Source organism: Podarcis bocagei (genome assembly GCF_964188305.1).
Source record: "Podarcis bocagei genome assembly, chromosome: 14".
In the NCBI taxonomy this organism is placed as follows: domain Eukaryota; kingdom Metazoa; phylum Chordata; class Lepidosauria; order Squamata; family Lacertidae; genus Podarcis; species Podarcis bocagei.
Genome location: NC_138139.1, coordinates 19505304 through 19528618, shown reverse-complemented (window position 1 = coordinate 19528618; position 23315 = coordinate 19505304). Strand labels below are relative to the sequence as shown.

The window sequence follows — 23315 nt, the reverse complement described above, 5'->3', positions numbered from 1 at the left end:
GTCATCTTCAAGGGCAGCTACTGCAATTTTTGGCAGACATCTCTCTCATCACCCCTTTATTTCACAAACTGTCATGTGTAACACAACTATCCCTGCTGGAAGTATTTTTTGTTAGTACTTTATTTTCTGTTTTCAAACCTTCTGATTGATTTTTATATGGGCAGGTGGAGTCCTCAACATGTGATACATCTCTCCTCCATGTTCAGGTAGCCTCTCTACAATTTTTTATTTTCTTTTTTCATTGCTGACTTGGGGAGCACTTACAGAGGTGAGGGGAGAGCAGTGTCACTAGGCATGTCAGTCATAATCCATGCTGGCACTTTGGAAGAAGTTCTAGTTGGCCAAGTGTTTCCTAAGTGGGAAAGGTTCTTGATCCAAGGCTGATTTCTGGGATATACCATTTGGGGGCCAGTGTAGTGGAGACAGTATCAGACATGGAGCATGGAGACTTGGATTAAGATCCCCACTTAGCCATGAATGATTGTGGGCCAGTCTCAACCTAACCTGCCTCACAGGATTGATGTGAAGATAACTTGAGGGGTGGGGCTGCCTTGAGCCCCTTGGAGGAAAGGTGGGCTATGAATGTAAATCATAAATAATATTTGCTGGTTTTAGTACCATGGTGTTTGGGGCCCCAGAGGCTTCTCTGCTGATGTTTTGGACTAATGTTTGGGTAGATGATCTGGACTGGCTTTTATCTTTACTCTGCAGGGACATCCCACTGAGTGCAGAAGAGCTGCAGTTTGTGGTGGAAAAGGTCTTAAGGATGTTCTCTCAGTTGGACCTCCAAGAAATCCCTCCTTTAGTTTATCAGCTTCTGTTGCTTTCTGCAAAGGTAAGCTTTTAGGAAAATTTGACCAGGCTCCGCAAATCTCAAAATCTGGACCCTGCAACTGACATGCAGTAGGTTCTGTGGATGACTCAGGTCAGATAATGATGATGATGATAACAACAACAACAACAATAATACTAATAATTATTATTTATACCCTACTCATCTGGCTAGGTGATTTCCAGTACATATAAAAACATTATCTAACATTAAACATTAACAACTTCCAATTCAGCCCAGCATTGCCTAGTCTGATCGTTAGAAGTTTTTCAGGGTCTTGGGAAGAGCTCTCCTGGTACCTGGTCCTTTTAACTGGAGATGCCAGAAAGTTTTAATCTGATACCTTCTGCATCCAAACATGCACTGCACTACTGAGACACAATCTCGCTCCAAATGTTTGTATGAATGTTTATTGTTACTGTGCTTTATTACTGTAATACTGTGGTGCACTTTCTGTTTACTTTGTCTCGTGATCTTTCAGGGCAGCAAGAAAAACATTTTGGAGGGGATAATCAGCTTTTTCAATCAGATGGATAAAAAGCAAAAAGAAGAGCAGGGAAATTCAGAGTGAGTCCCCTCTTATATTCTCATTTTTTTGCCCTGATATTTGTTACTCTCTTTTCCCTGTAAGGACACCTTCGATTCTGGGGCAAATGTGCTGTCTTAGTTTCTCTGTGCCACAACTGTCTTTCTATATTTGGCTTCTCTGTGACTGATTCTTTTCAGATCAATGGACCTTGAAGAAGCCACAGTGCCCCTGGACCAACTTCGCCATGTGGAAGGCACCGTCATTCTGCATATCGTGCTGGCTATTACTCTGGACCAGGATTTGGGAAAAGAGCTAATAAAATACTTAAAGGTATATCAAATGCATAATGTTGATGCTGAGGATGCCGCTGATATGCCAGATATTGGTAGCATTAATCTGTTTATGCCAATGTTAGATATAACATTGATAGCTGTTGATAGCAGTCTTCTAGGACTGAGCTCACCCCATGGGACATTGTTCTGACGTAAGCTAATTGTGGCTTGGAATGCCAGTCACTCCTAGAATTCTGTGATGTCTTACCTGCTTTCATTTTTTTTCAACTGGGTGAAATGCTTGCTGCCTTTGGCACTGTGTTCCTGGTTGTTTTAAGCCACACTTCTTTATATCTGATTTATAGGGAGCTGTGGTGTAATGTCATCTTACCACATTAAACAATTGCATTGATGAAACTGGCAGTTGAAATGGGGGGTGTGGCTCTGTGGGTCTGATGCTTGTTCCCAGGTTAATAAATTATGACTTATTAAATCAGGAATGTTACATCCAAATGGAGCCCCTCTTTTGCAGAAAGAGAGACACAAAAATCAAAAGTAATCTAGCAGCCCTGCTTATGTTAACCCAACCACATGGACCTAGTGGCTGGACTTGTGTCCTCTTTTTGGCTCTTTCTCCCTGCAAGACAAAGAGAAAGGGGTAGAAGGGAGATTCAGAATTCAGCTCTGCAGCATTTATACAGCTGTGGGAGCAAAACAGTCCCAAGCACTGCATTTATAGCAGAGCAGTTTCTCAAAGAGGACTGTGTTAGGGAGGCTATCTGCAAGATGGTCTTTTTTCCTGTAAAAAGGAGAGCGAAAGGCTTTACACAGGCTTGAACCAACTCTGCTGCCTAACCATCCCAATCTTTTGTTGAAGTTTTGGAGAGAAAAGTATTTGGGGCACAAGGATCCAGAGGGGCTTTGGGAATGCTGTGATGGCTTCTGCCATCCAAGTGCAAACTTGGCTTTTGACTTTTGTTTAGAAGAGCTGGACATTCAGCCAAAGCTGAGAACTATGTGTCCGAATAACTAAGCCAATGCTAGCTGTTGCAGAAAACACTGAGCTACATGAATCAGTGGTCTGAGTCACTATAAGACAGCTCGATGTGGAATAAATTACATGGTGAAACTGATTCAGTGACATAGCTGCCAAGCTTAGTCCGCTGGGACAAGAGGAACACTCATGTTCATTATTGGTCTAACGTCCATTCTAACTATAGTTTTAAATAAAAAATGAAACATTTACTTTATAAATCTCTCTCTCTCTCTCTCTCTCTCTCTCTCTCTCTCTCTCTCTCTCTCACACACACACACACACACACACACACACAGACACACAGTATATATATAATCATCTCATGATAAATATGAAGCCCTCTAACTTTCTCCATTTGCTTGATGCTTTGTAGACTGAGCAACAAGGGGATCTTAGCAAGGTCTTGTGTCCCTTCAGCATAACCATTCTGCTCTCAGTGACCAGAATACACCGATTTGAAGACCAGGTATGTCTTTCCCTTCTAGCGCTTGACTACATCAGTGAGCCTGACAGAGAATATTTAGGTGGGCTGATGGAGCTTTTAGTTGGCAGGTTTGTTCACACAATGTTTGGTTCTGGCTGGGACTCTCAGTGGTGGAAATTGGACAAGCGTAATCTCTCTTGCCCACTCAACTTTTGCGCTTTAGGTCTTTGACTTTTTGAAATCTTCAGTTATGAGGAGCTTCAAGGACAAGCAGTTTCTTCAGGGCTCCAAGTTCCTGCAGGAATTGGCTCCTCAAAACTATGACATATCTGCCGTGATTTTGGAAGTTGTGGCAAACAGGTGAGTTTCTGCAGTCTACCAATGTAGAACTTGATGGACAAATTTCTCACCGTTTCTCTACTCTCTCCTCAACCCCTGGCATTATTCTTCGATAGTAATGCACACATTTAGTAAGTGGGGAGATGTGCCCATGCCCAAGAATGTACATAAAAAGAATCTGCTTATGCCCATCTGGTTCCACAACCTATTCTTACAGTGGTGAACCATATGCATATGCAAAGCCCGTAAGCAAATGAATAAAAAGTAAATGTACTTTTAAAGTTGCTGTCTCCCTCTCCCTTCTTTTAATGACTCCATCCAGTGTGTTCGGTTGGGATCATGTGACTCGGGGCCTGGTGGATCTTGGATTCATCCTGATGGACTCCTATGGGCCAAAAAGAACTTTGGGAGGCAAAGTCATGGAAACGAACCACGGCCTTTCTAAAGCTCCAGCCCAGCAAGCTTGTAAGTTGGGAACTGATCTCCTATTGGAAGCCTTCAAGGTAAGGAGATGCCATTATAGGGAAACAGCTGTGATTTATATTATCTTCTCCAGTTCTTTGATAACATTTCAAGCATTGTTGAATCTTTCAGTTAAAATTGGAGCCACACCTTTCTTCCTTAAATCCAAAAATGTTTACTTTTACACCATATAAGAGAAGGAATTGCACACCCCTTGTACGTTCCTGCACAAGTCACAGTTCTGAGCACAACTTATGATTAGGCTGAGCTAAGCACACAGTAATGATATGCACACTGTAATAGGTATGAGTTACTCGTGCGTAAACTGGTGCCTTTCTCGGTTAATTTGCCTTGTTAAACCTTTCTGACTGCACAGCCCCTTCTCATCGTGGCTGCCTCAGTCACTGGCAGAATCCGTCAGTGGGCGTTTCTTGAACCTCTTCCAACATAAAAGTTGTTTGACACCCAGTCTCCTCCTCCTCTCACTGCGCGGGAGTCTTCTGCGCAGGGAAGGCGTGGGTAGCGGAGGACCTGGGCTCTCCTCACTGATGTCCAGTGAAGAGTCCTGGAGCCCACGCTCCAATTCCCCCGTCTGCCTCCCTTTATCCCTGGTTTTGCGCTGATTGGCTTCCCCCTCTACTGAGCTGTTTCTCCCCCTGCTGCTGGGTCCTTCGCCAGCAGAATCTGGGAGCCTCCCCTTTGCCTCTCGGTCCAATGCCAGTTCCTGACACACACATTTTGGGGTTGGCTAGCTGCCTTTGTCTGCACCAAAAGTGACTGATCCATCATCCTTTGCTGGAGGGACATTAATTCGGGTGAGGGTCTTTCCTTCCACTTGCTCCATAGTTAGGGCTATGTTAGTCATAGCAGCAATATTGGAGTAAACTTTTTAAAATCTGCAAGTCTGGCTACAGCCTCAAAAGTCGACCTATGACTGAATTTTAGTGTCCTGTCTGCTTTCAGGTCCATGAACCGATCAGAAGTGAAATACTGGAACAGGTCCTGAACAGAGTCATCACAAATGCAGGCTCCCCTATAAGCCACTTCTTAGGTAACTGTGAAATGAGCAAAGGGGGCACATTATTGCAAGGGAAATCTCATGATCTCATGTCTGCACAGTTCGATAAAACAGCTTTTTGGTTTCTTTCCTCCCTCAACTTCAGAAGGGAGTGGTGCTCCATCTGTTTTCCAGAGCCATAATTGTCTGTCTTTAAGAAGTAGAAGTCTCACATAGCAGTCATACTCTCTTGTGTAAAAATTTAAAGGTAAAGGACCTCTGGACAATTAAGTCCAGTCAAAGGCGACTATGGGGTTGTGGCGCTCATCTTGCTTTCAGGCCAAGGGAGCTGATGTTTGTCCACAGACAGCTTTCCGGGTCCTGTGGCCAGCATGACTAAATTGTTTCTGGCACAACAAAATACCATGACGGAAACCAGAGCGCAAGGAAATGCTGTTTAGCTTCCCACCGCAGTGGTACCTATTTATCTACTTGCACTGGTGTGCTTTCAAACTGCTAGGTTGGCAGGAGCTGTGTCAGACCAACGGGAGCTCACCCAGTCGCAGGGATTCAAACCGCCGACCTTCCGATCGGCAAGCCCAAGAGGCTCAGTGGTTTAGACACTCTCTCATGTACCTTATTGTTATTATATGTTTTGTTGTTTTTGAAAAACTATACCTGTCTTTCCATTTACAGAAAGGGAGTTTATGCAAAGAAAGTCCAAGGGAGTTTAGGCAAAGGAAATCACACCAGATTGCTGCCTAACCTAAAAACCAGTGGTTTGTAGCAGTTGTAGTCAAAATGCAGTTTATTCCCAATTAGAGCCCCAGTTGCATACAAAGTTATTTTCCCACACCCATTTTATCCTCATAACAACCCTGCGATGTAGGTTAGGTTGAGAGATGGAGACTGACTCTCGTTTGCTAACTGAGCTTCCTGGCTGATTAGGGCTTTGAACACGAGTCTTTCTGGTCTTTGTCTGAAATACTTAGTGTCTGGCCCTCAATCCTTAGTGAGTACATATTTGAAGAAGTCAGTTTTATGACCTCTTATCTTTCAATGTTCTACATTTTTTGGAAGTTGACTTCATAATTTGTGCAGTTGTCTTTTCTTGATCTGTGAACCTACGAATCAAATGCACTTCTTTTTCTGTCCCTGGTTCTTGACATCTTGGCCTTCTCTTTCTCTTATTGAAGGCTGCAGCTCTCCTTGTTACCGTTTTCTCTTTCAGATCTGTTGTCTGGTATTATCCTGTCTGCCCCGCTCATCCTTCAGCAGTCTTCTTCAAAAGTCGCAGAGGCCTTTGATCATTTGTCATTCCTGCCTCTTGACACAGTACAAGGGTTGCTTAAGGCCGTGCAGGTAAAGTTCTTTTATACTAGTCAGTTTTCAGCTCAAAAAGTCCTCAAAATATCTTACGAAAGAGTGCAGCATATTAAAAAAATACTTCAAAATATGTTACTACTCTTAAATTCATTCATTAAAATATCTTTTTATCCCTTCTTTCCATTTAAAATAAATGTTTGAGGCACCTTGCAATCTCATCCATATATTTAAAAATTGATAAAAGATGGAAAGGGCATGGGATATAAAGCACTTCAGTTAAAGGTTCGGAGATCATAGAACTCAGCAGGTCAGACGATTGCTGGAAAAGGGATGTTTCTGCATAGTGGCATAAAGTTATTGTGGAGAACGTGGGACAGGTTCCCCTTCTAAAGTCTAGGTGATTCTTTCGCTTGTGTGTCAACCAAACGTTACACTCAGGTCTTGCTTGTGGGCTTCCCAATTATTTCTTGCAGTTCTCTTGTGACTCATAGATTGGGAATGATTGATGTGGCTCATTGATTATGCTGATATAATGTCCTCCCCATCCCTCTTTTATTGGCCTTGCTGCTGCTGCTCCTTTAGCAAAACTGCAGAACACTTGGTCTAATGCGTTCTTTTTTTCTCCCAGCCCCTGCTGAAAATTAGCATGTCCATGAGGGACTCTCTAATTCTTGTTCTTCGCAAATCAATGTTTTCTGGGTAAGCTGCCATTTTTTATGCTTTCAAAATAAATAGACATCTATGGAGTTCCTTGGTTTCCCTACCCCCACCCCTCACTGCTTTTATCACATAAACAACACAGGTGGAAAGGAGGATGTAACCCAAGAGCCAGATGGGGTCGCCTGGAGTGCCATACGCTCCAAATTCTGCATGCGTTAGTTTTTTTACCCCAGGGCTTACCCACAACTCCATTTGCCCTGCCGCTCCCCACCCCCTGGCTGGAAAAACCCAGTCTTTAGCACTGAACCAGAGCAAACAGCAACTGGGTTTTCTGCAGATTGCTGTTTGTTCTGATTTAGCACAAAAGAGTAGGTTTACCGGGTGGAAAGTGGCAGGCAAATGCAAAACTGCTTGGACCCATGACTTTCTAGGCACAGGACAAGTGTGGGCAAGCCCTTTCCTGAAGACTCGGGGGAATTAGAGTTTCTCCACGACATGAAAAATGAACCAAAGTTCATCATGCTTGGTTGATAGACATAATTATTTATAATGGGTCCCAATAATAAAATGTAAAAATAAGTAAAGGGACCCCTGACCATTAGGTCCAGTCGTGGCCGACTCTGGGGTTGCGGTGCTCATCTCGCTTTATTGGCCGAGAGAACCGGCGTACAGCTTCCGGGTCATGTGGCCAGCATGACTAAGCCGCTTCTGGCAAACCAGAGCAGTGCACAGAAACGCCATTTACCTTCCCACTGGAGCGGTACCTATTTATCTACTTGCACTTTGATGTGCTTTTGAACTGCTAGGTTGGCAGGAGCAGGGACCGAGCAACGGGAGCTCACCCCGTTGTGGGGATTCGAAGCGCCGACCTTCTGATCGGCAAGTCCTAGGCTCTGTGGTTTAACCCACAGCACCACCCGCGTCCCTTGTAAAAATAAGTAGCTGTCTTTTTTATATTTGTAAAAATAAATAGCTGTCTTTAAAAAACAGGGTTGCTATATTCTTTAAAAAAAACACACAGCACATTTTATCCACTTGATCATACCGTAAATAACCAACCCTGCACACCTTTGTGGTTTTCCACTCTAGGTTTGTTTGTTTGTCGTTTTATCTCTTTACTCCAACATTTAAGGGAATTCAGCTCATAAAGCTTTGTCCAGCATTAACAAAGTAGGGAGGACAGGGTGCCCCAGAATTCTCAGCAGAAGCATCCATGGGTGTCCTTAATTGTTCTCCCTTGCCTCTGTTTCCATCACAGGCAGCTGGAGGCCCGTAAGTCAGCAGTTGCTGGGTTTCTGCTCCTCTTAAAGAATTTTAAAGTTCTGGGTAGCTTGACCTCCTCCCAATGCAGCCAGGCAATTGGTGCGAGTCAGGTAAGCAGCCAGCAGCTTCCCAAAGATCCTGTGCAGCCCCAGGCGCATAGGATTGTGGCTTCAGTCATAATAAACCGGAGATGATTTCTCATGACTCTGTTACTGCCTTCTAGGTCCAGGTGGATGTTCATACCCGCTATAACGCAGCAGCCAATGAGGCCTTCTGTCTAGAAATCCTGGGCAGTTTGAGGCGATGCTTAAGTCAGCAGGCTGATGTCAGATTCATGCTCTATGAGGTAAGGAGGATCCTTTTGGCCGTGGTTCCACATAATTTCTTTGGTTCAAGCAGTGTCGAGGTTGTGGATTAATGTCAGCATCTGCAGGCCTTTGGGAAGCTGGTTCCTGGTCTTCTGTAAGTGTTTGTGTGCTGGTGTGTTGTAGCGCTCTAGTTGTATAATACCCTTCCGCACCTCTGCTGTGCTTCATGGCAGTGCGATGGGACCTGATTTGGTTTTGTGTTTTATATTGTGAGGATCAGTTTTTGCTTCTGAGCATAGTGGCAGGCAGCAGAGGCAACATGGTTGTCTTCCATTGCCTACAGTGATGAAAATTGCCTGTGAGTGTTTTTAAGGCTCTATTATTATTATTTTAACCTTTTCTTTCCTCTCAGGGTTTTTATGATGTCCTGCGGAGAAACTCCCAACTGAGTAATTCCATTCTGGAGATGCTGCTGTCTCAGGTATATGGCAAGATCAAAACATTGCAGGCTTGGTTCAGACAGTATGACAAACCATAGTTTGGTATTGCATGTCCCAGCCCCAGGCTCACATGTTCTCTTCTCCCCAGTCTTCCCCTCCCTGTGTGATCTTGGCTTCTCAGTCAAGTCAGGCCTTTATTGTGCATAGCCAAGGGCCATTACCAATCTTAGTTTCTGATTCTGGTTTCAAATTCAGGTTTATAGGGAAAGCACAAATCAGAGCATCCTGGTTCGGACAAAATGGCAGCCTTAGACCCGGAAGGTTTTTCTGTTACCATTTTTTGTTAGTTTTTAAGATGCCATAGGACACTTCATTGCTTTTGCTATCTGGTGGGGTAGCAGAGTTTACACAGCAAGAGGAGGTAACTCATAAGATGAAGTGAGGACGTGCATCAACTTAGAATCTTATCCTTTTCTCTCTTATTTTTTAAAAACTGCTGCTTATACCTGCGTTTCTGGCTGCCACCATTGGGAAATGTACAGTCATTGATGGTTTAACCAGGGATGGAGAACCTTTCCATAGACCTCATTCCCTCATTGGCAACCTTCTCAGGGCTGCAAGCTTGTGGCGGGCAGAGTAAGAAGTAAAAAGTGGGTGGGACCAGGGGCAAAAATGGGCAGAGCAACAGAAGTGACTCTTAAGGTAGACACTGTGTGTGTTTGCTCTCCATCCTTCATCCATGCAAGCAAGAGGTATTATCACAGATCAGGGACTCGTTCCAGCTGGGCAAAATCATTCAAAGTGGGTGCAAAGCATTGTCAGTGGAGGTTGTGGTCTGGGGAGAGTCCTGGGGCTCAGGTAGAGAGGTGGCCAGAGAGCTACATTTGGCCCCTGGGCCTGGGGTTCTCCAACTCTGCTTCAAAGCACCTGAAACTCAATACAAGTATTAGAAGTCGCATGGTGGTGGGGAAAATAAAACGAATGGAAGGTCAGTAAGCAGTGCATCAGTTTCCTAAGAGAGAAGGCAAATGCACATATCTTGAGCAATGCACTTGAGATGTGGATTCATGCTTCCCCCTCCTTTTTGGACAGATGTACAAACTCCCAAACTTGGGAGTAAGCTGTCTCTCCTGTTTCCAGGTGAAGCTGTCTGTGCAGAAGGTTAATTGGCTTCCCTTTGTGTCAATCATAAAGACACTTCCTTTCCACCTCCCTCTCTCGCTGCCCAGAGCATTGCTTTAAGTTTGAAAACAAAGGAGCATAGAGTTGGTGATTGGTTGTTTTTTTAACTATTTAAATAGAAAAAACATGTCAGGCACTTGGGGGGGGGGATGCTGGTTTAAATGGGAGCAGGGGGTAGTGGGAGGAGAGGGTTGAAAATCTGTACTAATGTATATTTGAGCCAGGTATGTATGTCAGTGGATTTCGCACACGGTGGTGGAAAAAAACTATTCCTGTTCCTGGGCAGAGAAGTGTGGGTAGGAAGTATGTATCTGTTTTCACCCTAGTTCAGCAATCCTAAGCTAGGGAAGATTTATTTCTTCTTTCTAACTTTAATTCAGATGCTTAGCCTTTCTCCCCGGTTCCCTCTCCTGCCTAGCAGTAAAGTGGGATGATTCTCACTTGTAAAATGTTGTTCCTTATTTATTGTGGCAGATAAAGCGGTATTATGAGCCAGAACCTGACCTGCTGCCCCCGTTAAAACTAGAGGGATGCATCCTGGCTCAGAGAGACCAAATCTTCCTGCAAGAACCTTTGGTGAGAGCGTTGAAGGATTGAGTCACTTGGATAACGGCTGTTAAAAGTTTGTTTTCAGTTCCAGTGATATCTGGAGCTTGTAACTAGCATCTTTCAAAGGAAAGTGCCAGCATATTTCTCATAAATTAAGAACTGGCACCACTAATACCCATTCCATATTTGTAAGAACTTGATCACTTCGTGTGGCAGCACCTGAACTTTGGAACTTCCTGCCTATTGAGATCAAGCAGGTGCCATCACTGTACTCTTTTTGGCACCTACTAGACAAGGGACGCAGGTGGTGCTGTGGGTTAAACCACAGAGCCTAGGACTTGCCTAGGGAAAGGTCGGCGGTTCGAATCCCCGTGACGGGGTGAGCTCCCGTTGCTTGGTCCCTGCTCCTGCCAACCTAGCAGTTTGAAAGCACGTCAAAGTGCAAGTAGATAAATAGGTACTGCTCCGGCGGGAAGGTAAACGGCGTTTCCGTGTGCTGCTCTGGTTCATCAGAATCGGCTTTGTCATGCTGGCCACGTGACCTGGAAGCTGTACGCCGGCTCCCTTGGCCAATAAAACGAGATGAGCGCCGCAACCCCAGAGTCAGCCACGACTGGACCTAATGATCAGGGGTCCCTTTACCTTTAGACAAGCCTAACCAGATGCTTAGAAAGTTGGGGTAATTTTAATCCGTTTCAGTATTTTTACTTTTGTATGTTTTTAAAGTGATTTTTTCCTCCATTTTATTGTTTTATCTTTTTTGTAAACCACTTTGAGGTTTGTTTGTTCTTTTTAACAAGCAATATATAAATTTATTAAATAAAATAAATAAATAAACTGCAGGTCCTTTTATCTTAAACAATGCATTACTCTGCACTGCTTTGGAAGAAAAGCTTCCAGAGCGGTGAGCAGCTGCTGGGCTTGAATCAGAAGCGCAAGGGAGGAGGCTGGGAGAGGGTTAAAGGGCCACCCGCACCATTAGTGAAATGGCGTGAATGGTGTCCTGTCCAGCTTGGCCCTGGCAGAACAGATTACTGTATAGCAGAAGTTTTCAACCTTTTTTGGGTCCACGGCTTGATCAACTCCATTCTTTCTGCAGCACCCCTGTGGGGCTCAGCAGTCCAGTTATGTCACCCCTTGCCTGCAGAGCTGGCAGCCTCTTGCCCCTCAGCCTCCTCTCCCCTCTCCTTGGTCTCCCAGAGGCACCATTTGCATGTGGAGCTTATAGCCAGGACTGCTGCAATAAACAGCTGTACAAGCCTTTGGGATGCAGAGATGCAAGAGGACATCAGAGTAGGGAGGGAAAAAAAGAAAGAGGGACAGAGGCCAGTGTTGCCCGCACCACCCCTGGCCATCATTCAAGGCACCCCAGGGTGCCACAGCACACTGGTTGAAAACCACTGCTGTATGGTATTAACCCCTCTGTGCATTAATTTGACTTAAGCATGGTGGTTATATGAAGCTGGTATCTGTTGCAAGAACATTTTCCTGAGGAGGGAGGAGGCATCTGAGCAACCTGCATGACCATTAATGATTGATGCTGCAATTTCCTTCAGGCTCACTTACTCTGCTGTATTCAGCATTGTCTGGCCTGGTATAAGAGCACCTTAAGCCTGCGCCGACAGGCTGAGGAAGAAGAACAACAACAACAACAAGAAGAAGAAGATGATGATGATAACAAGGGTCTCCAGCAAGACTTGGAGGAGATGCTGGAGTCGATCACACGGCGAATGATCAAGAGTGAATTAGAAGATTTTGAACTGGTAAGTTAGGAACAGGAAGGGAGAAGACTGCTCCTTTCTTTCTTTCTGCAAAGTCCTGGAGATGAGATTTTAATTTCTTTGCTTTTTATGCTCAGGATAAGTCGGCAGACTTCTCTCAGTCTACAGGAGTGGGCTTGAAGAACAATATCTACGCTATTTTAGTGATGGGCGTCTGTGAGGTCCTGATTGAGTACAACTTTAGCATAGGGAATTTCAGGTAAGGAATGAAATTATCCTCCCTCCCTCTGCCCTCCACCAGCATCTACGCATACAGCCAGCAGGACTTCCCAGCTGCAAACTGCATGGGATAGATCTTGCAAGTTCAACACAATTCCTAATAGCCGAAATAGTGAGAAAACCTAGATGGTCTTGTTGAGCTTAACACTTGGGCCCTTGACTAAGTCTCTGGAGGTTCTGGGTTCAGATGACTGCCAGTGGTGTTAATCCCAGCTCTCCTCATGTAGTAGTGGTCCTTTAATCCCAGTAGGATGGAAATTAGTTCAGACGTTACTTTGTCCTATCCTCCCTCAATTTCTTTTAAAACAGCTTTGCAAATGGGTCCAACTAAGTTACCTGTCCATTCTAGTGAATGACTAATATCTGCATGTTTGTCTGTGTGTTTCATGAGTGAAACATGAAATAAAAATACCTAGGTTCTGTTTTGAAATCGTTTGTCTCATAGTTTTTTGCATTTTTATTTCTGCAATGTGTGTCGCAGCAAGAGCAAGTTTGAAGATGTTCTGGGCCTGTTCAAGTGCTATACCAAACTTTGCGAAATCCTGAAAGAGAAAGCTGGGAAGAACAAACCCACTTCGGCAAATAAAATTGCCCGAAGCTTCCTTTCCATGGGCTTTGTGTGCACGTTACTTACAAGTCTCTTCAGGTAAGGGCCTGTGTTTCAAGGCACATTCATCTAGGGTATCTAGAAATTTTATATCTCTCTTGATACCTGATTGTGCTTTTACCCAATCTTAGTGGTAGCTTAAGTCACCTGAGATTACACCACTTTCTCCTCTGGCTCCATCCCTGATTCCTTTTTTGCCATGTTGACAACCATTGAGAATTTGCTTTCTTCTGATGCCCCAGGGACTGTTCCCAGAACCATGAGGAGAGCTTGGCCGTTCTGCGCTCCAGCAGTGAGTTCATGCGCTATGCTGTCAGTGTGGCCTTGCAGAAAGTACAGCAGTTGGAGGAGACGGGACAAACCGATGGGCCTGATGGGCAGAACAGAGATAAGATGTTCCAGAACCTCTGTAGAATCACTCGGTGAGTCCCATGGCCTGAAGACTTTGGTGTGGTATTAGTAAAGGGTACCTCTTAAATATCTCAAGCTCTTACATATTAAAAAATGGAGAAAGAAAACAAAGAGGAGTTTGAAACTAAGCCAGTGTTGGGATTCTGAGCAAGTAGCCTCTTGGTCTTTGAGGCCACTGAGCAGCAGACTTCTGCAGTAGTTAGTTAAGTCAAACTGTTTTGTACAGTTTTTGCAATATTGTAAACAATATCGTATAGAGGTTTCCAAAAATAAATTCAGCTCTATAATACAGGCAGAAGATACTGCCATCATGAAGTGTATCTAGGCAAGAAGAATATGCATCCTGAATATTTTTTATCCTTCTGGCTTGAGAGAATCCCCAAGGCAAGAGAAATGAGCTGTTTCTTGAAGCTGCCTGTCTTAGGTATGCCGGTGGTTCCCAGTGATAGCAAGCAAACCTGAACAGATGTTCATCTGCCATGCCTCCCCTGACTCTGCTCTTCCTCAGGGACAATGGGGGCAAAGGGAAGTTAAGAGTCCATCAGGCATTTCTGCTGTTACTGGTATCCATAACTCCCAGTCCTCAGCACTCTTGACTGTTGGAGGCAATGCAGAGGCAGCGATTCTTAAAATCATCTCCCCTACCCTCTTGCTGATGTTGCTGACTCCCACAGAAGCCAGGGGGGTGGGGAGGTAGGCTTCTAGGCTTAATAGCAACCAGATGTTTTCCATCTCTCTGGGGCAGGAATTCTTTGCCTAAGTTGTGTCCACCCACGCCGCTCTGCTCTTTCTCAACGGCAGTAGGGGCGGAATGAAGTCCAGGGGAGGACATACATTTTTCTGGGTTCTCTACCCAAATTCACCAGCTACAATGGTGAATGATACACTAGTGGAGGGATGCCAGGTTCCCTGCACAGGCTGCGGCATGTTAAGTACACAACTGCCAACCCCAATGGCTATGTTCTGCCTCCACCGTCAGAGGCAGTGACGCTTCTGAATATCAGTTGCTGGAAACCACATGAGGAGAGAATGCTCTTGCACTCAGCTCTTGCTTGCAGGCTTCCCACAGGCTGGCCGCTGTGAGAATGGAATGCTGGACTAGGTGGACTCCTGGCCAGTTCTTACTGGGATCACATTGTGCCACTGAAGACTGAGGAAGTCCTAGCCATAATGAAGGACTTGTCATAAGATGTCATAATAATAAGATGTCATAATATATAGTGGACGGCCAGGGATTTGATTTTCATTCTGTTTTTGCTGCCTGCCTGAGACGGCAGAAACCTGAGAAATTATCAAGCAGCTGGCATGCCCAGTGTGTGGCTTGCTGGCTGTGCATGGTTTTGTTGGCCACAAACTGTGCAAGCCTGACTTTGACTGTACAGTGGTACCTCGGGTTAAGAACTTAATTCGTTCCGGAGGTCCATTCTTAACCTGAAACTGTTCTTAACCTGAGACACCACTTTAGCTAATGGGACCTCCTGCTGCTCTGCTGCGCAGTCGTCGTGCGATTTCTGTTCTTATCCTGAAGCAAAGTTCTTAACCCGCGGTACTATTTCTGGGTTAGTGAAGTCTGTAACCTGAAGCGTCTGTAACCCAAGGTACCACTGTACTAACTTTGACAGTACTGAGCAAGAGGTGCATGTAAGAGATGACTTGACGTGAACTTCTGCTCCCACCCTCCTCTGCATGCATGAACAGAGAGTTAAGCACAGTAATAGCGGATGAGTAGTTTGGGTACAAGGGTTGGCTGTTCCTAGTCATCACACATGGTCATTAAGCCTGCCTTAAATCACCCCCTACTTTCCCCCTTTCCCCAAAGAGTCCTGCTGTGGAGATACACCTCAATCCCAACCGCAGCTGAAGAATCAGGCAAGAAGGAGAAGGGCAAGAGCATCTCACTGTTGTGCTTGGAGGGTTTGCTGCGGATCTTTAACACCGTGCAACAGCTGTATCCAGCAAAGATCCCACAGTTTCTGCAGGCACTGGGTAAGCATTAAGGCTCGTTTTCTGCTGAATTGTCAGTGAAGGGGCTGGAAGTGTCATCGGAACACTCCTGCGGAATGCTCTTTCTGTAAAGATTCTGCAGGCCCCTTCTTTGTTAACCTCTGGGTGTCTACTAAACACTTTTCTATGCTGCCAAGCTTATGCAGACAATTAATAAATCTATCTTTTGTCAAAGTTTTTGCATGGTTTTTTTTATTGTATATGCATATAAAATTATTGTAGACTACTGATATTTTTTAAAGAAACTGCAGCATACAAGTATTTTTATAAATATAAACAAATATACTGCCGGCCACTGCTTTTCAAAGTAATGATAATCTCCATGTGCATAGCTGTGATGAATTCTCTCTCCTGACCTCAGCTTCTACCTTGTTGCCATTCTCCCTCCTCCTTTTTTCCCTTTTTGCCAGATATTGCAAACGAAGATGCGGAAGAAGACGGAGACGTTAACGTCACTGAGAAAGCAGCCTTTCAGATTCGACAGTTTCAGGTGAACTGCAGAAAGGTGATGTTAGGGTTGAACTGCTTGAAGGGATGGATCGACTCTTGTTCAGGAGGATGCAGGCAGAGATACTGGGCCTGTGCTCTCAGTTTGCTGCTTACAATTTGCAAAGCCATTGGAGCAGATCTAGGAAAGGAGCATCTCCTACTTAGGGAACTGCCTAGGAATACTTGGATAGGAACAGAAAGTTTGAGTCTCAAAAAGTGTTCACCCCACCTTCCTCCCTTCCTTTCATTGCTTTCCTACATTTGTTGTTTGCTCATGCAATCTATTTTCCTTTCTCCCTCCTTCTCAGAGGTCATTAGTGAACCAGCTCAGCAACGCTGACGATGACTTCAGCAGCAAGGAAGCACTTCTGTTAATCAACATCCTTGCAACTCTTTCCAAACTGTTGGAGCCCTCCTCCCTCCAGGTATATACTGCAGAGTGATGCCACTGGCCTGATCCATCAGCCGTTCCTCATGTTTAAGCTGGTCTCTGTGTTACATGTGGACCAGCCCTCAGTCCAATCTATCTGATTAAACTCTTGCTTTTAATACGTATCATTTATTTATTATCTCTTAACTCTTCTGATCTGCCTTTCAACCCACATTGAAAACAGCTCTCATGGTGGCTTTACAACAACATAAACACTAATAATTCTGTACTGAGTAAAGTCACCCTCTCTCTTCTTGTGCAGTTCATGCAGCTGTTATCCTGGACAGTCAAGATTTGCAAGGAAACTAGCCTAGGTAAGATTTCTGACCAGGTAAGACTTCGTTCCCCTGCCTTAGGCCTTATGACATCTGCAGCTTAGGTCATCAAATGAAATGTAGCATCCAGGTTTAAAGAAAGGGTTAAATAAATTAATGGGAGATAAGGTACCCAAAGTTGTTTGACAGAAGTTCAGGCCACTAAACATCTTCATGCGACCCAATGCAAGTGCAACACTGCTTGATTTCCTTGCCATGATTAGGTTGCATCCTGTGGGTTCACATTCTCTTCTTTCTCTCTCCCTTCCTTACTTACCATTTTTGGAACTGTGGTCAGCATTATGCCTGTTTCGGTGTTTTTGACAAAAGCAGCACTAAATAGCACTTTTTAGCCCTGGTTATGGGATGCGGGTGGCGCTGTGGGTTAAAACACAGAGCCTAGGACTTGCCGATCAGAAGGTCAGCGGTTCAAATCCCCACAGCGGGGTGAGCTCCCGTTGCTCAGTCCCTGCTCCTGCCAACCTAGCAGTTTGAAAGCACGTCAAAGTGCAAGTAGATAAATAGGTACCGCTCTGGCGGGAAGGTAAACGGCGTTTCCATGCGCTGCTCTGGTTCGCCAGAAGCGGCTTAGTCATGCTGGCCACATGACCCGGAAGCTGTCTGCGGACAAACACCGGCTCCCTCGGCCTATAGAGCGAGATGAGCGCCGCAACCCCAGAGTCGGTCATGACTGGACCTAATGGTCAGGGGTACCTTTACCCTTTACCTTTAGCCCTGGTTAGTGAAAATGATGATAGAGTGCGAGTATGTTAACTTTAATTTGCTTTGAACATGAGAAAAGCAGATTAAGCAGTGTTAGATTTGCAGAAGGCCTGTTAAGAGATGGAAGGCTGGGCTGGGTTGGTTGTTGGCCTGACCCAGTAGACAGCCATGGTGTCTCCAAAGCTGACTTGTGTTTTCGCTCTCCGCAGATGATGCCCCTTGCTGCAAGGGCTTGCTAGCCCTGCTCTTCAGTCTGCATGTTCTCATCAAGAGCCCAGGCAGTGTATTGCGTGAGCTTGCCCAGGATATCCATGCTCAGCTTGGGGACATAGACCAGGTAACATATCAGTTGGGCCTTTTAGACTGAGCTTATCAGTCTGCATGCATTTGCCAATGCAGAGCTTGTGCTCTTCTTCTGTATCCCCAAATCCCCTTCCTGGATATAGCTGTTGAAAGAACGTAGAATCAGGCTGGTGTAGTGGTTAGAGTGTTAGACCAGAGAAATTTGGGTTCAAATTCCCATTTAGAGACCAAGCTCACTTGAGTGACACTGAACCAGTGACTATTATCCTATCCTACATCGTGGAGTTGTTGTGAAGATAAAAAGGAATGGTGGAATAATAATAATAATAAAAGATAGGTATCTAAATTACTGTTTGTTTCATCTTTTTAATCCCCCACTCTCTACCTAGGATATTGAAATGGAGCACCAGTCCCACTTTGCTATTGTGAATGCCAAGACAGCAGCTCCTACAGCTTGTGTGAGTTGGTGTAAAAACAAAACAAAAAACAGAACACAAAAGTAGGTTCAAATTTAATGAAAAGTGATACATAAATGTGACAAGTAAATTCTACTTGGCAATTTCCTATGGCTGCAAGGCACATTGTGCTATCCAAAGCAATTTCTTTCTCTCTTAGAGCCAGTGTGGTGTAGTGGTTAAGTGCGATAGACTCGTAATCTGGGGAACCAGGTTTGCGTCTCCGCTCCTCCACATGCAGCTGCTGGGTGACCTTGGGCTAGTCACACTTCTTTGAAGTCTCTCAGCCCCAATCACCTCACAGAGTGTTTGTTGTGGGGGAGGAAGGGAAAGGAGAATGTTAGCTGCTTTGAGACTCCTTCAGGAAGTGATAAAGCGGGCTATCAAATCCAAACTCTTCTCTTCTTAGTTACTGATTTTGAGTCGAGCAGAGAAGGTCCTCGAAGAGGTGGACTGGCTGATCAATAAGATGAAGAGTCATCTGGGACTGGAGGCAGCAGGTAAGAAAAAGAACAGTAGTTCTCAAATGGTGTCCTATTGGGTTGTCTCTTGTTAAGAAATATGAACAGCTCAGCTGACGATTCCCACTCTCATCCTTATTGTCAAGTCAAGAAAAAACAACACAGGATCAAATCAAATTTTATTAAACGGTCACAGACCAGATTAACTCGTACAGCTAGTCAGCGAAGCATAACACCGGAAAAAACAAAGGACAATTTCAATACATAAGTGCAATTTAAAATTAGACAGCATAAATAAAATTAAGTATTTGCCTTCGCCTGCATATTGACATTGGAAAGCTCTTGTTTCCTGCGCCTAATAGCGGCTACACAAAATTTGGCCACATTGATCGTAATTTCAGGAACCTTCTCTTCTACCAAGGCTCTCATACGTTGGAGTTCTGGTTCATTTTTAAGCTTTTGTAGAACTGGGGCAATAAAGGTCAAACGTAGATCCTCATAGTAACTACAGTGCAGCAATACATGCAGACTTGTTTCCACTTCCGATGAGCCACATGGGCAGACACGTGACGCATATGGTTTGCCCTCATATCTGCCTAGCAACAGGGCAGAGGGCAGAACGTTAAATCTGGCCAGGGTAAAGGAGTGTCTGTACTTAGGTATTTGTAAATCAGCCAGATAATTTGCGGGTGAGAACCCTCTCCCAAAGTCTCTAAATATGGCATGTTTATCCATTTGGCCCATATGACATTGCAGCTCTATGTCCCTAATGCGTTGGAGCACTTGACTTCTGACTCTCTCATATCCTGCCGCTATCAAGATCTGCGGGGAGAATCCCAAGCTTCTTATCTTTTCAAACAGGGAAGCTTTCCAGGTGGAATGAAAGGTGTCTAAGAGTGTTAAAGGAGCCAAACCGGCCGGGGAAAAAATAAGTTTTAACCAGTAGTGTATCTTTAGAATCCACAGCCGCGCATTAACGGGTGGTTGTCCAACTTCTAAGCGGACAGCTATATTAGATACACAGGGGGGGATCCCCAATAAACACTGATAGAATTTTGTTTGAAATTCAGGATCAGGAACAAAGGCCTTTTGGCACAGTTTTTAGGAAAAGACCCAAGAGAAACAAGTTTTCATAGGACAAAAAACAGTCCATCTGTCCCAAACATGGTCAACTCTGTGAAATTGTTTGAATTAAGCTCAGGAAAAATTTGTTAAGCAGTACAGATGACAGCCACATTCTAGACCAACTGAAATTTCCAAACTGAATTCAAGGACAACACCAAGTAGAGCTTGTTCCAGTAGTGACCAGGATATGATGATCAAGGCCAGCATCTCAAGGAAAAGACACATAAATCAAAGCTGTAAGAAGTGAACTTAACTGATGCTGCTGCTATTTGACCAACCAGGAACTGGGCTTGAACTTGGAACACGTTTAAACTGTGTACCTGATTTTTAAAGGGGAGTGCACACCCATTCAAACAGGCTATGTGACTATTTCTAGATCTCAAGGACCTTTGTCTTTGTGGTTTTTACAAAGCTTTTTCCTTCCTTTTGTAGAAGATGCCTCTCAAGCAACAAACCCAACCCAGCCTCTGGAAAAGGCAATCATTCTTCAGCTTGGGACTTTGTTAACTGCATACCATGAGCTGGTACAAACAGCCTTGCCTCCGGGAAGCTGTGTGGACACACTGCTGAGGAGTGTCAGCAAGATGTACACCACTCTTACAAGTCTTGTAAAATATGTGAGTGCTCTTCACCTGAGGCATGAGGTTTGGGTTTGAGGGCCTGATCATCAACTTTTCCTAAGCCCAACTTAGCCTAGATGCCTAAAAACTGATGATGGGCTACTCTCAGGTAGCCAGTAGTGCATAGGTCATGCAAGTTTGTTTCTAAAATGTATAACCTGCTATGTAGCCTGACTAATTCTTATGGTAGTTTACGTTAGCCTACTTGGGCAGAAAATCCCAGTGGAAGGCCAACACTACTAAGAATATCCTGACTCTTAATAAATTGCTACCTGCCAAATTTCAGTTGAGGGGGTCGCCAAAAGTATTATTTCTGTAGGATCTCTGCTGCTGATCTTACACAACACAAATGCTAACAACAGGCAAGGATGCCCAGACCATTTGCATTCTGTAGCAGGGAGTTCCTGTGGCTCATATACCATGTCCTCTTGCATTGCTTTTTTTTTAGTATCTCCAAGTGTGCCGAACCACAACATGGGCGATTCCAGGACGGCTAGAAAAGCTGGTGGGTGTTACGTGATCCTGTACAATGCCTGTAGGTGCTGAATAAATGTTTTCTGCTTTAATTCCGAAGAAAATTATTGAAATAAGTGACATTATCTTCTCTAGGTTAGACTCTCTGGCTCCCACTTGACCCCCCACTGTTATGCCTTCATCACATATGTGCAGGTAAGCCAAAAATTTGAATTTCCCATTTCACACTCCCAATCCCAAACGGTGCATCTATTAACCTAGGGGAAAACAGCATTTACATATGCTGACGGCACAGGAGGCATCAACCTTGCTGAAGCCAAGTGGGTTTGGGTCTGGTCAGTGCCTAGATGGGACCATACCTGTGCTTGCTGCCTTGAGGTTCATTTAAAGAGACTGCTCTGTTTTGGTGAAAGCTGTGATGCTGAGGAAGCTAAATTCTGTACCCGGCACAATTTCCTATGCTCTCAGCATAAATAGCCCTGCTCATAAATGCAGAGAATGTTGTTATCAGTGGCAAGACAGGAAAATGAGAATCCTAACAATAATAGAAAAGAATGGAATGTATTCTTCTGACTAGACCAAGTCGTGTTTTAAATCTGGGAGGTACTGATATGGTGAATTTTGGCACTATCCTACTCTTACTCTGTGTTCTGTGCAGCAAAAAGCTGCAGACTACAGAACTGTCCTGCCCTTATTTAACGAAGGTGTGGTATGGATGAGAGGCTCAGTATTTCCTGCAAAGATGGATTACGATTGCAAAAAATGACTTCTTCAGAGTGAGGACTATGGAAAGGTCAATGGGAAGACCAGAACTGGAGTAGCAAGAAGGGAGAGGATAGGTCTGGATTAAACCCAAATATAAATTCAGAAATGAACACTCCCTGTAAAAGGGGCTTTCTCTTTTTATGAATTGCTCCAACATTTTATACCAGCTTGTTAACCCTATAATACAGAAACTCAATCCCCTATCTTTACATGCCAAGCAACTTCCCCTTTCAGAATATCCAGAGTGAAACCTTGAGCATGGCAGGAGAAAAGAAAAAGAAGAAAAAGGAGAAGACAACAGCTGAGGTGTCCACCGTCATGGTGAGGATGGTTATTTCTGCCCAGAAATACACTGGACCCTTAGTTATTTAATTGAGTTTCAATGGGATGTACTTAAAGCCTTAAGTCTCTGCTCCTTCAGTAGCAGAGGATGGCAGCATAAGCTACCACTGAATACTCACAGGTGCAGTTTGAATTGTGGAGGACAGATAAACTTGCACAAAGCCTTGAATAGCTATGTTTTTCAAGTCAGTTTTGTCGCTCAGGGTTTAATCAAATTCAGAGCATCTATATCTCCTTAGCATTTGGTTCCCTAATCATGTGGATAATACTCACCCTGAAATGATATTTAAAATATTTGAAAGGCCTACATAGCTATTTACTGTGAGATCCTGTAATTGTGCTGCCACTGTATTTAATACACTTCAATGCTTTCCTTCCCTCTGTAGGCCAAAGTGTTGCGGGAATCCAAGCCAATTCCTAACTTGATTTTTGCCATAGAACAATATGAGAATTTTCTGATCCATCTCTCAAAAAAGTCAAAGGTAACATTCTAGTCTAAGAATGTAGCTGCAACTTTCAGGCACACCTTGGCAACTTCTTAGGATAGCTCAGCTGGTAGAGCATTAGACTCTTAATCTTAGGGTCATGGAGCCACACTGGGCCAAGAGATTCCTGAATTGCAGGTGGTTGGACTAGATGCCCCCCCATGGTCCCTCCCAACTCTGATTCCATGAAAATTATGCAAGTTAACAGGAAATTGAATTATTATTTTTATTGACGCTTAAAAAGCTAAGCAGTTCAAATGAAGGACTGTCCTTGCTGAATAGACTACTCATTTATCAGATACATTTTGTATATGTAATTGGTAATCTTTATCAAATACTTTGGTGCAATGAGTCACGTCTGTTAGAACCCAAGATGAAACCCAGAAAGGCCTGTGTCTACCATTTGCAAGGAATACAGACAAAAATAAAAGTAATGTTTGTAATAATTAGTAATCTTTTCTGTAAATAGACAAATACCTTCTGTGCTTCAAAGTGCTGTTCATCAGGGATATAGATCTTAGAATAAGGGACACCTGCTCCTTTATGTATCCAATATTTATGATATTGATTCGGTATGGTCTGAGTCACTTTTGGCACAAAAAAGTACATGTTTTCACTAACTTTTTGAGCCTTGACACTGTGATTTTTACTACTGATATCTTACTATTTGTGTTCTGTAATTTTCAGT

At 44.1% G+C, this 23315-nt stretch overlaps 1 protein-coding gene across 3 annotated transcripts in view; it reads left to right on the top strand.

The window, feature by feature from the left end:
• Positions 1 to 23315, top strand: part of FANCI (FA complementation group I) — a 30567-nt gene that overhangs the window by 5380 nt on the left and 1872 nt on the right. For all 3 annotated transcript variants that reach the window (XM_081171037.1, XM_081171035.1, XM_081171036.1), the window contains exons 8-37: positions 165 to 206; positions 712 to 835; positions 1314 to 1399; positions 1559 to 1691; positions 3043 to 3135; positions 3317 to 3453; positions 3755 to 3935; positions 4858 to 4945; positions 6123 to 6253; positions 6846 to 6916; positions 8136 to 8250; positions 8364 to 8486; positions 8861 to 8929; positions 10545 to 10646; positions 12176 to 12382; positions 12478 to 12599; positions 13101 to 13265; positions 13469 to 13648; positions 15457 to 15623; positions 16052 to 16131; positions 16439 to 16555; positions 16823 to 16874; positions 17807 to 17934; positions 18290 to 18358; positions 18765 to 18855; positions 20374 to 20558; positions 21010 to 21066; positions 21171 to 21230; positions 22035 to 22121; positions 22529 to 22624. In XM_081171037.1, the coding sequence (XP_081027163.1) occupies positions 165 to 206; positions 712 to 835; positions 1314 to 1399; positions 1559 to 1691; positions 3043 to 3135; positions 3317 to 3453; positions 3755 to 3935; positions 4858 to 4945; positions 6123 to 6253; positions 6846 to 6916; positions 8136 to 8250; positions 8364 to 8486; positions 8861 to 8929; positions 10545 to 10646; positions 12176 to 12382; positions 12478 to 12599; positions 13101 to 13265; positions 13469 to 13648; positions 15457 to 15623; positions 16052 to 16131; positions 16439 to 16555; positions 16823 to 16874; positions 17807 to 17934; positions 18290 to 18358; positions 18765 to 18855; positions 20374 to 20558; positions 21010 to 21066; positions 21171 to 21230; positions 22035 to 22121; positions 22529 to 22624 (3358 nt within the window). The remainder of the gene's footprint in view (positions 1 to 164; positions 207 to 711; positions 836 to 1313; positions 1400 to 1558; positions 1692 to 3042; positions 3136 to 3316; positions 3454 to 3754; positions 3936 to 4857; positions 4946 to 6122; positions 6254 to 6845; positions 6917 to 8135; positions 8251 to 8363; positions 8487 to 8860; positions 8930 to 10544; positions 10647 to 12175; positions 12383 to 12477; positions 12600 to 13100; positions 13266 to 13468; positions 13649 to 15456; positions 15624 to 16051; positions 16132 to 16438; positions 16556 to 16822; positions 16875 to 17806; positions 17935 to 18289; positions 18359 to 18764; positions 18856 to 20373; positions 20559 to 21009; positions 21067 to 21170; positions 21231 to 22034; positions 22122 to 22528; positions 22625 to 23315) is intronic.